A 17700-nucleotide genomic window follows, 5' to 3' on the forward strand; every position below is an offset into this window, starting at 1 on the left:
CTCACCTTGACATCCATCATTCCTTTAAACTTCTATTTCTTAGAAACTGAAAAGTGCTACCTAAAAACTCATTGTTAATTTCTTATTGTCTTAGCCTGCTAAAAGAGCATCAATTATTTTTCATAGTGCTTGGGAGCTGCTTAGAGAAAACTGATGATTGCTGGCTTTTCAGACAAAATAGTAAGGCTTTGATGCATGTAATTTTTGAAAACCTGGCTTTTACTAATGTTCACTACAAACAATTCCTAACAAGCTCAAAATCACATCACTGCCGTTGTTGTTACTAAACAACATTAACTCATATGATGGCAGTGTGACAAGAAGCTCCTTGATTTAGTGCTAAAACCCATTGCTTATCTACAACTGACAGGTCTGCTGGGGTGTCAGCAGCACTGCAAGAGACGGATGAAGCACTAATGCTCATACAAGAGTTTTGTTTTCACTTTTCTATGATGAGCCAGCCAGTGCGACCTATTGGCATGTCTCAGGCCTATTGATATAAAATTTTAGTATAGAAAGAAAACGAGCAGTGATTTCAGGTCAGGCACTGATCTGAAAGCTCTATTGCAAGGGCACCAATCATACTGCTGCCAATGGTAATATACTTTGCAACATATCATATTAGTACTGCTGAATATTTGACATGAAATGGCAAATGATCTGTATGACTCTAAACAAAGTTGCTGAATATTAGCCCCATCAGCCAATAGATTGAAATGTGGAAAAACGTTTTAAACGGTAAAGGGTGTCACAGTATTGATAAAATATTAGCAATGTGATGACACTACTACATACAGTGGCTTGCAAAAGTATTCATACACCTATATAAAATCCAGTGCAATTAATTGCCTTCAGAAGTCACTTAATTAGTTAATAGAGTCCAGCTGTGCAGAATTTCGTCTCAGTATAAATACACCTGTTCTGTGTAGGCCTCAGTGGTTTGTTAGAGAACACTAGTGAACAAACAGCATCATGAAGAATAAGGAACTCACCAGACAAGTCAGAGATAAAGTTGTGGATAAGTTTAAAGCAGGGTAAGGTTATAAAACCATATCCTGAAAATGATCATGAAAAACGGTGAACAAAAATCCCTGACCTGCACAGAGGGACCTGATGAATGACCTGCAGAGAGCTGGAACCAAAGTAACAAAGGCTACTGTCAATAACATACTATGCCAAGAGGGACTCAAATCCTGCAGTGCCAGGCGTGTCCCCCTCGACAGGATTGGGAGAATATCATGTGGTCAGATGAAAACAAAACAGAACTTTTTGGTAAAAAGAATGCTGAGTTGCATCCCAAGAACACCATACCTACTGTGAAGCATGAGGGTGAATACATCACGCTTTGGGGCTGTTTTTCTGCGAAGGGGACAGGACGACTGATCCGTGTTAAGGGAAAAATGAACGGGGCCATGTATCGTAAGATTTTAAGCCAAAACCTCCTTCCATCAGTGAGAACACTGAAGATGGAACGTGGCTGGGTCTTTCAGCATGACAATGATCCCAAACACACCGCTCGGGCAACGACGGAGTGGCTCTGTAAAAAGCATTTCAAGGGCCTGGAGTCCTGGAGTCTCCAGACCTCAACCCCATAAAAAATTTGTGGAGGGAGTTGAAAGTCTGTGTTGCCCAGTGACAGCCCCAAAACATCACTGCAGATCTGCATGGAGGAATGGGCTAAAATACCAGCTACAGTGTGTGCAAACCTGGTGAAGACTTACAGGAAAGATTTGACGTCTGTCACTGCCAACAAAGGTTATGTTACAAAGTATTGAGATTAACTTTTGTTATTAACCACCATCATTTACAAATAAATTCTTTAAAAAAAATCCTACAATGTGATTTCCTGGATTTCTTTTCTCATTTTGTCTCTTATAGTTAAAGTGTACTTATGATGAAAATCAGTGGCTGACTAAATACTTTTTTGCCCCACTGTATAAGTTGTGCACTCCACAAATCTGGCCTTTATGGAAGAGTGGCAGAAAGAAAAACATTGTTGAAAGAAAGATAGTGCAGTTTACAACAAGCCATGTATGGGACACAGCAAACAAGTGAAAGAAGGTATTTTGGTCAGATGAAATCAAACTTGAACTTTTTGCCCTAAATGCAAAGCGCTATGTGTGGAGGTAAAGTAACACATCACCCTGAACACACCATCCCCACTGTGAAACATGGTGGTGGCATCATCATGCTGTGGGGATACTTTTCCTCAGCAGGGACAGAGAAGCTGGTCAGAGTTGATGGGAAGATGGATAGTGCTAAATACAGGGCAATCCTGCAAGAAAACCTGTTGGAGGCTGCAATAGATCTGAGACTGAGAAGGAAATTCACCTTCCAGCAAGACAATGATCTTTAACATACAGCCAGAGATACAGTGGAAGGGTTTAGATCATATAAAGATGACAAAATGTGTAAATGTTCAAGGGGTATGAATGATTTTGCAAGCCACTGTATCACACTGGTAACATATAATAATTTTCTGTAGATACATAATGGTCTTATGATGAGAGTCTAAGGGGGTTTATCAGTGCTGTCCAGCATTGTTCTGGATAAAAAGAGACAACAGCCACCATAGGCCTGTGTTTCTCTCAGTCATGTCTTAGAGGCATGTTATAAACCAGACTGAACTGCCTCAAGACATCAATTAGCTTTGAAGAGCTTTTTAGGTTGGGGAAATCAGGCCTAATTGGATGACAGCAGGGTGATCAGTGCTGCTGTGAGCTACAGTGACATTAGAGAAAATCCAATTTAGTGCAATCACCAAGGAAAAAAACAGAGAGACAGAGCAAGAGAGAGATAGGTAGTCAAAGGATAGTGAATATTAAGTGTTGATAAAACATTTTGCTCTAGCAAAGCAAATAGGTCTTACTTGGAGATACACAAGAACTCTTGTGTATGTGTAATATATTATTATATATTATATTATATATACACTCAATTTCATTTCTGAAACATTACATTTACTAGGAGATTTCACTCATTCTTTGGGGCCAGCTGAGTTACTGTGCTTTTTTTTTTTTTTTCAAATCAAGCACCCCCAAATGGTCACCAAACCACACCCTCACCAAAAAAAGAGCAAAAATGTTAGCATAGACTCTGGGTTTAGCTTTGGATTTATAACTCCAAATAAGTAATGTGTTTTGAAAAAGCCCAGCTGGTCTCAGCTCTATTTCAAGACAATAAAAGTAAAAGTAGATTTCCGCAACACTTTAAAGCATATGATGCTGTAATACGCTGACCGGCCAGCATGTGGTGCCAGAACCATTTAGCAGGAATTTCACCATATAACGGTAAAACAAGTATTGTACCCTGTTATACATTCAATCTAAACAGCATCAGAAAGCATGTTTGGGTCTTTGAAACGTGCTCTACAAATGGCACAGTATTATAATTAAGCTGTAGTAATTAGGACTTAAGACACACTTAAGACTTAACACTTATGTGCTCTGGTAGTGGAACCATTTTGAAGTAAGCTAACTAAAGCATCCTGGAGGCAGGTATTTGAGATATATTCTTAATGAAGGCTAAACCAGTACTGATTCACACTGGTAGCCACTGCCCCCTACTGGCCTCACAGTAGCAGATGCTAACAAAAGAGGTACTGTAAGAACCAGGCCCTGACTTGCTTATTACGTATTATTAGTTGATATAAATGTTGTTTTTGCACTGAACACCATTCCACATGTACACACTCTAAGCAACATATTAGGGGGATATGCTGACATATACACACACACACACACACACACACACACACACACACACACATAAATATTACCTCTCACTTAAAAAGATGAGAGAGGCCTGTAACTGACATCATAGGTAGACCTCAACTATGAGAGATAAAATGAGGAAAAAAAAATCTGAAAATCACATTGTCTGATTTTTAAAGAATTTATTTGCAAATAATGGTGGAAAATAAGTATTTGGTCACCTACAAACAAGCAAGATTTCTGGCTGTCACAGACCTGTAACTTCTTCTTTAAGAGGCTTCTCTGTCCTCCACTCATTACCTGTATTAATGGCACCTGTATGAACTCGTTAACAGTATAAAAGACACCTGCCCACAACCTCAAACAGTCACACTCCAAACTCCACTATGGTGAAAACCAAGAGCTGTCGAAGGACACCAGAAACAAAATTGTAGACTTGCACGAGGCTGAGAAGACTGAATCTGCAATAGGCAAGCAGCTTGGTGTGAAGAAATCTACTGTGGGAGCAATAATCAGAAAATGTGAGACCTACAAGACCACTGCTAATCTCCCTCAATCAGGGGCTCCACGCAAGATCTCAGCCCGTGGGGTCAAAATGATCACAAGAACGGTGAGCAAAAATCCCAGAACCACACGGGGGGACCTAGTGAATGACCTGCAGAAAGCTGGGACCAACGTTACAAAGGCTACCGTCAGTAACACACTACGCCGCCAGGGACTCAGATCTTGCAGTGCCAGACGTGTTCCTCTGCTTAAGCCAGTACATATCCGGGCACGTCTGAAGTTTGCTAGAGAGCATTTGGATGTTCTGGAAAAGTATTGGGAGAATGTCTTATGGTCAGATGAAACCAAAGTACAACTGTTTGATACAAACACAACTCGTTGTGTTTGGTGGAGAGTGAATGCGGAGTTGCATCCAAAGAACACCATACCAACTGTGAAGCATGGGGGTGGCAACATCATGCTTTGGGGCTGTTTCTATGGGACTATGACGAATGGTCCGTGTACATGAAAGAATGAATGGGGCCATGTATTGTGAGATTTTGAGTGCAAACCTCCTTCCATCAGCAAGGGCATTGAAGATGAAACGTGGCTGGGTCTTTCAGCATGACAATGATCCCAAGCACACTGCCAGGGCAACAAAGGAGTGGCTTCGTAAGAAGCATTTCAAGGTCCTGGAGTAGCCTAGCCAGTCTCCAGATCTCAACCCCATAGAAAACCTTTGGAGGGAGTTGAAAGTCTGCGTTGCCCACCAACAGCCCCAAAACATCACTGCTCTAGAGGAGATCTGTATGGAGGAATGGGCCAACATACCAGCAACGGTGTGTGCCAACCTTGTGAAGACTTACAGAAAACGCTTGACCTCTGTCATTGCCAACAAAGGATATATAACAAAGTATTGAGATGAACTTTTGTTATTGACCAAATACTTATTTTCCACCATTATTTGCAAATAAATTCTTTAAAAATCAGATAATGTGATTTTCTGAATTTTTCTTTCTCATTTTGTCTCTCATAGTTGAGGTCTACCTATGATGTCAATTACAGGCCTCTCATCTTTTTAAGTGGGAGAACGTGCACAATTGGTGACTGACTAAATACTTTTTCCCCCCCACTGTATAGGACCAATGAAAAGATGCATGACCAATGCTTAATGCCACCTGTCAAACATGGTGGAGGCAGCGTGATGGTCTGGGGATGCGTTGGAGGTGGTAAAATAGGAGATTTATACAGAGTGGAAGGGATCTTAAAGAAAGAGGGCTACCACAAGATTTTGGAACGCCATGCAATACCCTGTGGACGGCACTTGATTGGGGCCAATTTCATCCTACAACAGGATAATGACCCCAAACACACCTCCAAATTGTGTCTGCAATATTTAAGAAATAAGGAGTCTGCATGTGCATGTGACCACACAAACAAGATGTTTTTACACATGATAGGGATGTAGGGACATACATATGTCCCATTTGAATTGTGTATGAATGTAAATACCTACTACAACAAAAACAAACTGTCAATACTGACATGTTGTAATAATGTGAGTTCAATATTTTCTTTGAACTGTTCAGGATGAATATATCTTTAATTTTAAAAATAATAATTTGGTGCCTAATTTACATGGAATCACCCTCTGACCTAACAAATATGTGAATTTTGATTATTTTTTAACAGAAAGCTAACTTATATTATGATATTGTACATTTATGAGTATAACCAAACAAAAATAAATCCGTTTCATTAGTTATCAAAAAGGTTTTTTTCTGGCACAAAACTATATCTTCTCTGGAGAAAACACAGATTTTGGTGGAAAAACATGTACTTTTTCATACCAAGGCTGCAATTTCTGTAGAAAAGCATTGTTCTTTTAATAGTTTCAGTTTAAAGTGAAAGATTACCACAGAGCTTCAGAACCACAGTCTACCCTACAGAAGTCATGCAATGGTGTGTAGCCAGTTCAGTTTCACAACGGCTAAAACAAATCTCATTACATTCCATAAGAATGACTTATTTTAAAACAATGACTGCCTTGAAATTAACTCCTTTTCCCAAAAATAAACACCACAGTGGAATCCAGGGAGTGAGTTTCAAATACAAGAAATTTTTGTTTGATTTTTCATTGTCATTTTTACCTTCTTCTTTACTGTAAGCAGGTTGGGATTGGGCCATATGCAGTCAGGCTCACTGAAAGCTGCAAGGGCATCTACATTCAGCAGATATTAGATAACTAGGACTAGGAAAAAACAGAGTTAACCTCTGTCTGAAAAGCCAGATTGGAATACTAGTGCATTTTTAACTTAACCCTAACTTAAATTCATTTTTGTTTATGATCTAATTCAAATAGATAAACTGTCATATATGTTATATTCATTACATGTACAATGGCATTTCAAGCTTTTTTTATTTTACTTTTGGCAAAAAAGTATGATTTATATCTCAGGAAAGCCTTTAATCCCATTTTGAAGTTGGCAATATGGCATAAATATAATACGACAATGCTTCATGATAAATGATATGTCACAATATTTATTATTTCAGAAATAGTTGTAATGGACAAACAAGTACAAATTATTTGTATTACACATTTCACTCATTGTGTGATAAATATATTTAAACTGACTACTTATGGTTTCTTTGTTCAATGTCCAGTATTCAACAATGAGTATAGTGTTGGTGCTTAGTAAAACAGACAACAATGAGTAATTTGAACAAGTGGGGAAAAAAGACAAAACACAAAAAATGTTTTGTCAAGCAAAAAAGCATACAATATAAACAAATCAAATAAAGAAGAAAAGGCAATAGGTCAGGAGCAACTGATGGCAGAACAGAACTGACCAAGACAAATATAAAAATTACTTCTAAATTAATTATCTATCTTATCTTAATTATCTAAATATCTACTGTGTCCAGAGTTCTTGGGCAGAAAAGGCCCGATCACCTTTAATTCTCATTGGACCACATGGAATGGCTAAAAGCAACTGAAAGCCTCAAAAACAAATAAACTAAGAATGCAATTAGGGGGAAGATGATTAGCACACAGATGAGTGTTTTCCCACAGCCATTTAAAGTATATTACTTTGGTTTGGTCACAATACATTGCCTACTTTACAGGAGAATGGTTACAGCTGTGTTTTCAGAATGCCTGTATAATACTGCCCTCTGGACTTCAATTGGACCAATTTGTGTATTTGTTTATACTGGCGTCAAATGCTGAGCTCTCAGCCAACCTTACTGTTTCCATGGTTACAGAAAGATATGTGAGTAATTTAGAGAAAAAAGTCAATCTTTCATGGCCAATAACCTATTTGACTATTAAGTTAGACATATATGAATAGAACAAGCATGGACTCTTGTTGCAAGTTATTGAAGTTATTGAACACGTTCAGATTAAAGTTTAGGCTCAAATGTGACCCTAAAAAATAATGTTTCTTGAAAATGTATGTACTACTTTCAATAATTTATCACCACATACAGTGACAAGTTATATTCTTGTTGTATTCTTGTTACAGTATGATCCATTTTTTCCACTTGGAAACAAATGGTAAAAATGTATACACAATATTTAAATGGTACTCGACTCCAGTCTAACCTGAGTAAGGAAGAACAGCCGCATGGCCAGACTTCAAGTAACCAGTTTCTTTCTCTGGTGCTCATTACTACATGTGTCTAGTAGGTGAGTACAGGTAAGGAGAGGATTTCATGGGTGTTCAAAGAAGAAGCTTTGAACATTTGTAGACTCCATCTCTCCCTGAGGGGATAAACAATGTAATACAAATCACAAAAAACATAGGGCTGAATTAATCTTCAAACCTAGGTTAGGCATGTCCTAAGTTAAGATATTAATACATAATGATAATTTAGCCACTTACAACTCTTTTAGCTCTTACAAGGTTTCAAGTTCTTTGAAATTCTTGGGCTGTCTTGCCTATTCTGAGGTCCATACCATTGCATTTAAAAGTTCAACTTTAAATTCATAGATCCACAGGACTTGTTTCCGAAATGCACCAGGCTTGTTTAGAGGTTTCTTTCAAAATTCTGATACTGAATGTTATGGTGAGGACACAGGAAATGTTTTCTTCTCATGACACTTACATGAAAATCATATTTGTGCAGGTGTCGATGCACAGTAGAAAAGTGCACTTCCACTCCATAGTCTGCACCTTCCTGAAGGTCTTTTGCAGTCAAACAGGGGTTTTGGGTTTTCTTGATCATCTGCTCTGCTATACTCATATAGCCCTCTCCTGTTTTGGTGTGTAAAAATTATTTTATTGTTCAAAATACTAGGCACCTGCTTAGAGGAGTCCATGACTACTGATTGTTGAGAAAAGGTTTGAAGAGTATCTCTAAAGCTTTAAAATTTGCCTCATGTGACCCATCCTACAGATGTCTGAACAAGCTCTGAGACCTTGGTAAAAGTTGTAGGTGTGTTTATATCTCTTGCAGAGAAAGTAGAGAATGAACACTCCTTTCCTTTTTCATTCTAAAATTGTACAAAAAAATAATAATTTACCTTTCTTAAGATATCAGAAGTTTGATTCTTTTTGTATGTCTTTTGGAAATCCGTTTTTTTTTTCCTTACGTAACTATTCACAGTAACAGAATATTCGACCAGGGTGCACACTCTAAACATACTCTAATGATGGTGCACCATTCACTACCTTTGGCATTTAACAAAAGCGAGATTAACTCTTTTTTTTAAACCCTTGATTTCGAAAGAAACAATGAATGAGCTACAGTGGGGAAAAAAGTATTTAGACTTTCAACTCCCTCCAAAGGTTTTCTATGGGGTTGAGATCTGGAGACTGGCTAGGCCACTCCAGGACCTTGAAATGCTTCTTATGAAGCCACTCCTTTGTTGCCCTGGCAGTGTGCTTGGGATCATTGTCATGCTGAAAGACCCAGCCACGTTTCATCTTCAATGCCCTTGCTGATGGAAGGAGGTTTGCACTCAAAATCTCACAATACATGGCCCCATTCATTCTTTCATGTACACAGACCATTCATCATAGTCCCTTTGCAGAGAAACAGCCCCAAAGCATGATGTTGCCACCCCCATGCTTCACAGTTGGTATGGTGTTCTTTGGATGCAACTCAGCATTCACTCTCCTCCAAACACAATGAGTTGTGTTTGTACCAAACAGTTGTACTTTGGTTTCATCTGACCATAAGACATTCTCCCAATACTCTTCCGGAACATCCAAATGCTCTCTAGCAAACTTCAGACGTGCCCGGATATGTACTGGCTTAAGCAGAGGAACACGTCTGGCACTGCAAGATCTGAGTCCCTGGCGGCGTAGTGTGTTACTGACGGTAGCCTTTGTAACGTTGGTCCCAGCTTTCTGCAGGTCATTCACTAGGTCCCCCCGTGTGGTTCTGGGATTTTTGCTCACCGTTCTTGTGATTATTTTGACCCCACGGACTGAGATCTTGCGTGGAGCCCCTGATCGAGGGAGATTAGCAGTGGTCTTGTAGGTCTCCCATTTTCTGATTATTGCTCTCACAGTCGATTTCTTCACACCAAGCTGCTTGCCTATTGCAGATTCAGTCTTCCCAGCCTGGTGCAGGTCTACAATTTCTGGTGTCCTTCGACAGCTCTTTGGTCTTCACCATAGTGGAGTTTGGAGTGTGACTATTTGAGGTTGTGGGCAGGTGTCTTTTATACTGTTAATGAGTTCATACAGGTGCCATTAATACAGGTAATGAGTGGAGGACAGAGAAGCCTTCTTCTCTTAAAGAAGATGTTACAGGTCTGTGACAGCCAGAAATCTTGCTTGTTTGAAGGTGACCAAATACTTATTTTCCACCATTATTTGCAAATAAATTCTTAAAAAATCAGACAATGTGATTTTCAGATTTTTTTTTCTCCTTTTGTCTTTCATAGTTGAGGTCGACCTATGATGTCAATTACAGGCCTCTCTCATTTTTTTAAGTGGGAGAACTTGCACAATTGGTGACTGACTAAATACTTTTTTCCCCACTGTATATAGTGTCCATATAGTGTATATGCCATTACCTACAGTATGGCAATACAATAATTGACCACCAGAGTACAAATTGACTAGCAGTACACCTGATTTACCACACTATGCACTGCATCATAACTACAGGTGGTAATTGGCTTTTGTACGGTGAAATCATTACTTTATGTGCCAGTGGTATTACATTACTCTAGTATTATGCTTTCTGTATTATTTTTTGCTCAGAACTGCCCATGCAGCACCATCACAGTTTTAGCACAAAGACAACACTAGCTGGGGTACAGGGTGGTCCTACCTTGACTACTAACAGATGTTCTCTGTATCTCTGTGTGCTTTAATCAGCTAATGGCAGATAATATTTACCCTGAGGGTTAAGAGTCACTTCAAGTTAGGCATTAGGCATCTTGTCTACTCCAGGCTGTATGAATCCTGTTTAGAGTTAAAAAAATAATAATAATTGTGCGCCCATGATGACATCCCCTTTCCTTATGTCTCTTCATGTCTCATTCTTACTAAGTACTTGAAACTTGTCTTGGCACCACTTGCCACTGGGCACACCACTAAGCTTTTCATAAAAACGTATTAAACACAAGCACAATGCAATCTATGCATTTGTATCAAACAGCTGTAGTTGCAACAGAATTATTGTTTATTATAACAGAACTCCTACTGCAAATTAGCTTTATTAGCAAAATGTACAAACTTACACCTGTTTGCAAAAAAACAAATCAAACAAGATCAATTTAAAGAGCTCAACATAACTAATAAAACAAGTGTTTTTTCCTCATTCAACACAAAATGCCACTTGTAATGACCACTGCAGTCTCAGAAATATTTAACCCCTTCACAACATGCATCTTTAGTACTTTGGTGCTATTATAACCTGTTGCAAATGTGAGGCATAGCCAGACACCAGCTTCTGGCATTGTTCCTGAGGAATCTTAACCTTTTCTTCATGGGCAACGGCCTCTAATATTCTTGAGTTTGTGTGCTGCAACCAACCTCTTCAAATCCCACCAAAGAGTTCATATCAGGTGACTGTGATGGCCACTGCAGAACCTTGTTGGACAGAAGACATTACGTGTCCTCCTAGGATTTCCTGATGCTTAAATAAATTCATCTTGTCTTTCACATGCTACAGGTTTCCAGTGGCAGAGGAAGCAAAGCAGCTGGATGCTTTTTTCAGCATATGCTTTATTCTTTACTTCAGACATACAGTTTGCAATCCCTCAAGGGTTTTTGACCCTCCTTACTCGTTCTGCCATGTCCAGGTAGTGAAGTAGCCGATGTTCCTTTAACTATAAACTTGTAAACTGTGTAAAAGTATGTATTCTTTTCCTTGTTTGTGCAAGGCAGTGATCTCTAGTCTGAACTTTCTGGACAACTCCAGAGTGAGCCATATTTCTAACATGCATTCAAATGTCACAGTCAACAAACTCCTAGCCAGTCTAGGCATTTTATGTGTTTCATCTCAAGCACACCTGATAAAGCTATATGACAATATGAAACTATATGAAGCCCTTTGGCATTTTGAGTTAAATTTAGAGAAAGTTGTGTATTAGTTGTGCTATTTTGTTTGGTATACTGCAGACAGCTAAAAGTTTGTCAATTTTGCAAATAAACCTAATTTGCAATGGTATTGAATATTTGCATAGCCTACTCATCTTTCTACTGCCTGGCTAATGCATTTGCTGTACAGTTGCAGAGCAAACTATAAAATACAGCATGACATTAAAACAAGCTTATTAAAGTGAATAGTTGAAAATACATATTGCCCCAAATGAGGTCATCTAAAAACACTGTTTAATATTCACTTAATTATATGCAAATAGAATTACTAAAACATGTAATTTACTGAAGAATTGTTCCTTTAATATAGCTTTCTGCATACTAGGCATCTTGCTAGCATGACTGGGCAGTCAAAGGTTTACTATAAGCAGTTTGTAATTGTCACAGACCCCTGGTTTGGTCAACTTCACACCTAGACACACACACACACACACACACACACACACACACGCACACGCACACATGCACACATGCACACATACTCTAAAACACCCTAGGCCTGAGGACACAGAGACAATAAGCAACTGTGTGTAATCTATAAGATTACCCACCTGCTTGACTAGCAAAGGCTAGATCAGGTGACCTAAATCACACACTTGTTTACCATGTTGACTTGTTAAGCCTTTTTTAAATAGATTTGCTTTTGTTGGTTCTGACACGGCATAACATTGTTAACTGCATGAATTTTGTCTGTCCAAACTGTTTGTCTGTTTTGGGGGACCAGAACCCTTTTGCCATTATGTTGTCCATTTAAGTGCTACGGGTTGGGGCTAAACTAGGTAGCTAATTCTTTCTTTGATAATTTAGTTGATTTAATGCTTACATCATAATGTACATGTTAGAATCAAAACCTTGCCTAAGGTACCAACAGTAAGCAAAGGGACAGGGCAGACTTTAAAAATGTCCACAGGAAATAAAAGCCAGATACTGTATACATTCTGTAGATATTGTGAAATATAAATTCCAGGCATTGTGAGCAATTTATAAATTACAGCTTTTTTTAATTAAATATTTTCACATTCTGGTAAAAGAGAGCATATGGTTACCATACACAATATTAATATCACGAGCATCCAGCTACATATTGAGACTGCAATCCATTGCTGAACCAATAATGTTATAAAATTAACATTATTGGTCAGCATCATTTTAACCAGTATTATTTTTGTTGGATTAGATGGATTATGTCACTCAGTAACTCATCTAAAGCTATGACTGACTGATGAGTAAAAGCAACAGTTACAGATCTTGATTAAACATAAAAGTTATCACCAGTATCAGTATTGCAAAGGTCAATACCATTAAAAATAACATATTGTGTAGTCCTAAAAACTAAAAACATTTATTGTCCACTTTGAACATTTTACAATCTTCAACAGTGATGCCTTTCAGAAAGGCAGGTAAATAAATCCAATATAGGATTATCATTTATTTACAAAGAGAGGGGGGGGGGGCGGGTTTGCCGTTGTTCATTTCCTTTTGGTGGATCTCGGCACCCAGTTGTGATGCCCACAGTTGTGCAATATTCCTCTCTTCATTTCCTGCTCTGATAATGAGCATGTGAAACACACATATCCCCTACCTTTACACACACACTGAGCATATGTGCTCCCAAAAGCAAGAGGTGTACAAAAGGCCAGAGTGTGAAAAGCTCTCTGCAAAGTGAGAATTTTGTGGTCACAAGTAAGACGCCCATGAACAGAATTTGTTACACTGTTACAGTGAAAATATACTAAACAAATAAATAAATAAACAAAAGATGCCAGTGTAGACTTAAAAATTGCTATGATGTCATTTTGAATGCAGGCAAAACAAAACCTACTGTTATTGGGGTTGTCTTGATGCCAAAAATATGATTTTGATACCAACTGCAGTATCACAATACTAAACATCCTATGATGAACTGCAATATATTCTAAAAACAAAAAAAAAATCTGAACAGGGCCTGTGTCCTGGATACTGATTAGGCCTATTTTTGGATAACATTTAATTAATCTTAATTAATGTTTTATTATTATTTCACCCCCTTTTTCATCAAAACGCTTATTTTGTTAGATCAAATCATGCCTTTAGCATGATTTCAGAGAAGACTAGAAGAGGAATATTTTGAAAGTTCAGGTGGCTTTTGTTTTGTGGTAGGAAGCCAAGTCCTGCCTCTGATGTGTGGAGCCAGGAATGATAGATGACAGCGTTAAAGAATAGGTGACAGGGTGGTGGAGGGTTGTGCAGACTTGTCATAACCATGTGATAAGATGGAATGGAATTTATAGGTTTTTAGATTTGGGAGTAATGGCTTCAGGCATTTTCATACTCCCAAAATTCAGTTATTTCATAACTCCTCTTAAAAAACGAAATTGAAAGTACTGACAGTTAGATTAGTACACTGTTTTCTGTGTTGAAAACATACTATAGTATAGTATCGAATTCTACTTTGTGCAACTCTACTGTCTACAAAATACTGCTTCTCATTTTTAAAAAATTAAGAGGCCTTTTGCAAGTTAAATAAATTTTTTCGAATCAAGTGAGTGTATGTATATTTTATGTATAGTTTGAATCCTGTGTTGAATTCAGACTTGTGCACCGAACTTTCTTTTTCTATTAAAGATGTATGTTGAACACCTATTCTGCCCTAGAAAAAAACAGTTAAAAGAAAGCACTGAAAGCCCAACACTGCCATGGCCATGTCCATGATGAATGTATATAAACATCACACACTGTGTATTCAGTCTACAGTTCTTCTCCGCCAATTCACGTTCAAGTTATAAGGAGTGTTTCAGGCTACTTTTTGAACAAGAAAGAATACTATAGCTAATCCACACACAGTTCATGTATTCTTTATTTAATTAATCTTTTCAATTGTGAACATATTAGTTAAATTAAAGTTGAGAATTCTGTCTCCAATGCCTATGTGGAGACTAAAACTAAATATCTGAATCCTGAGTTTTGGTCACTGTGTTGCACTCAAGGCACTTCAAGCCCTGTCTTTCTAAGCTGACAAATCAATGTTGAGAGTGTTTTTATTCAACTAAATTTGTTATTTTTATAGTAAACCATGCCTCTGCCATACCCCCTGATTTGATTTTTTAAATTGATTTTTAAATTACTTTTTCAACTTAAATGGGCAATTTCTCATTATTTCAACACAGATATGAAGTGTGTAATGTTTTTTTCCCAGCTTCTCTTTTTATGTATCAGTATACTGTTGTGTTCTGTTGTTATCTGTACGACCCCAATAGTGAAACTTCAACCCTATTCAGAAGTGATTTGCATAACTGCTAGCATACTGGTTTTAGCAACATTTCACAACACAGGTTGTAACCATGATGAAGTGTAAGGGTATGCCTAATTAGGAGTAAGTACTGCTTACAAACTCTAAATCAAACTCAGCAAACTACATGTTTTAAAAATCTGACGAGATGACATAAAAGAACCACTTTCAATTCCCTGTCACTGTTCTCACATCAAGAGGCATAGGCAGAGGGTCTGAGCCAATATTAACTTTGACATGAGCCAAAAAACTCGATATGAGATATGCCACATCACTACAATCAACACTAGTTGAATGACGACTACATCAAGCGTAGTTTCAGCACTTCCAATTACACCAGCAAAACAAAACAATCTTCACAATATTTCATGTTTAATATATAATAAATATTTAATATTTCTGAACTTTAGCACAAAAGTCTACTTTCAATGTCTTGCACACAAAAAGCTGCAAAAAAAGCTCAGGCAAGGTATCACACAACCCTAAAAACAACACATTAGAGCTCTATTTCACCTATTGAAAAGGCACTCACTATGGTGATGATATGACGGGCTGATACAGGAGTGTTCTCCACGTGCACCTCATGGTCTGTCCTGGCTAGGAAGCTGACTCCTAAATGGTCCTGCAGAACCTGCCGAAAACGTGATTCGAGGAGTGTTGAGGGCATTAATTTGGCTTTTCGGCCATGGGACTGGGCATGGAGAACTGCATTGTGCTCCACGCCCTGAGAGTCCATGTGTCGATACACTGGAGAGACTGGCACCATATGGCGATCCTGTCGTGGACGATAACGCTCATCATCCCCCGAGAAGATCTCTGAAAGAAAGAGACACATATGTATATGAACATATTCAGATTTTAGTTTAAGAATTCACTAAATGTATGAACTATGTGGTCAATTCTGCAGGACTTTTATGAACTAGGTTATACAGGCTGCTGTTTAGCTTCACTACCATGAAAGTCTCCGATTGTGCAAAACAATCAAAATTAATCTTTCTATAATGACTAAGTGTTTTAAGATATCCAATGCTTTGGATATTACCAATTATACTGTTTACAACATAACCGTGTATACCTGTGAATAGTTCCAATACAAGGCCCACAGACAATGTATGGATTTAACATTAGGATTTAACACACAATCGTACTATTTCACCTATCAAAAAAAAAAAAAACATAACAAAAGCAAACAACAGTGGTTGGTATACCCCAACAAAAAAATATCGTCTCAATAACTTGTCATGTGCCCTTGAGCATCAATTACAGCTTGACAACGACATCCCATGCAGTTCACAAGTCTACTTATAGTCTGTTGAGGCATGGCATCCCAATCTTTTTGAAGGGCGGCCTTCAGGTCATTGAGGTTCAGGGGTACAGAGTTACAAGCCTCTACACGGCAAATCATAGGTTTTCTATGGGATTCAGGTCTGGAGAAAGTGCAGGCCACTCCATTTGAGGTCTCCAGCAGCCATTCTCTAATGATGCGACCTAGATTAGCTGGAGCATTGTTGTGCATGAAGATGAAATTAGGCCTGTGTTGTTCATGCAGAGGCACAATGACTAGAGTAATAATGTTATTCAAGTAGTATGGGTTTGCCACTGTAACATTCCCAAAGTGTAGGGCAGTTCTGTCTTGACTAGACACACCTGCCCACACTGTAACACCACCACCACCACCAAAGGCTTGTCTGGTGAGAACATTAGGTGATGCATAGCTCTCTACAGCTATGCAGCATGCAGACCACGCTGATGTAAACGTTGTGTGGCATTCATCATCCGTTTCCACAGATCACTGTTCACAATAAAGCGGAAATTAGTGTGGGATGTGGCCAAAGTACGTCGGCTTCTATGCCTTTCTGTGACACAGTCTCTGTATCTCTGTTGCAACCTGCTGATGACACTCCATGACACTAAGCTCAATGGCCACTTTCATCTGAAAACATCCTGTTTGAAACCTTGCAATGGCGAGGTACTGTTGATCAATTGTTACTGTTGATACTGTTGACTGTTTTAATACCAATTCTAATTGAACCAGGACATTTTTGGTTGATTCCTGAAACAAACACCTGTTGTAAATTTTGCCGTTAAGCTCTTTGTAAGAGAATAGCAAGTAGCAAAAATTCTGAAACATTGAACAGTTGGACATGTGCATTCAAAAGTTTAGAGAAGGTCACATTAAGTTCAGCTGAAAAAGTGTAAAGTGTATTTTAGATTCTTCCTGAAATTTCACCCAAAAGCCAAATATCTCTAATCTTTTGTGAGTAGTGTAATTTGGTGTTTTTTTAAACAAAATTCAAATTCAGATTTAATTTAGTAAATATACATTTAGACACAATTACAGCACTGACTCTGTGTGAATAGGTCTCAATCTGGCTTGCACATTTGGACAATTGTACTTGTACATCCCTTTTCAAAACTGTTCAAACTCTGTCAGGTTGCACAAGGATGGGGTGAGCCTAATCCACTTCCAGCCACAAATTCTCTATTGGCCTGAGGTCTAGGCTTTGACTCTTCAGAACATTCATCTTGTTGACTTTTTCTGTGTAGCTTTTGCTGTATGCTTCGGGTCATGGCCTTGCTGGAAAATAAATCTTCTCCCAAGTTATAGTTCTCTTGCAGACTCCAGGATTTTTCTATATTTTGCTGCATTCGTTTTACCCTCTATTCTCAC

General features: G+C 38.3%; 1 protein-coding gene across 4 annotated transcripts in view; it reads right to left on the reverse strand.

Moving 5' to 3' along the window:
• The window catches only part of ptprr (protein tyrosine phosphatase receptor type R), a 48543-nt gene that overhangs the window by 28689 nt on the left and 2154 nt on the right, over positions 1 to 17700 (reverse strand). For all 4 annotated transcript variants that reach the window (XM_072672745.1, XM_072672744.1, XM_072672743.1 and 1 more), the window contains exon 2: positions 15562 to 15845. In XM_072672745.1, coding sequence (XP_072528846.1) covers positions 15562 to 15845 — 284 coding nt within the window. The remainder of the gene's footprint in view (positions 1 to 15561; positions 15846 to 17700) is intronic.

This window comes from Salminus brasiliensis, chromosome 2 (assembly GCF_030463535.1).
Source record: "Salminus brasiliensis chromosome 2, fSalBra1.hap2, whole genome shotgun sequence".
NCBI classification, from domain to species: Eukaryota; Metazoa; Chordata; class Actinopteri; order Characiformes; family Bryconidae; genus Salminus; species Salminus brasiliensis.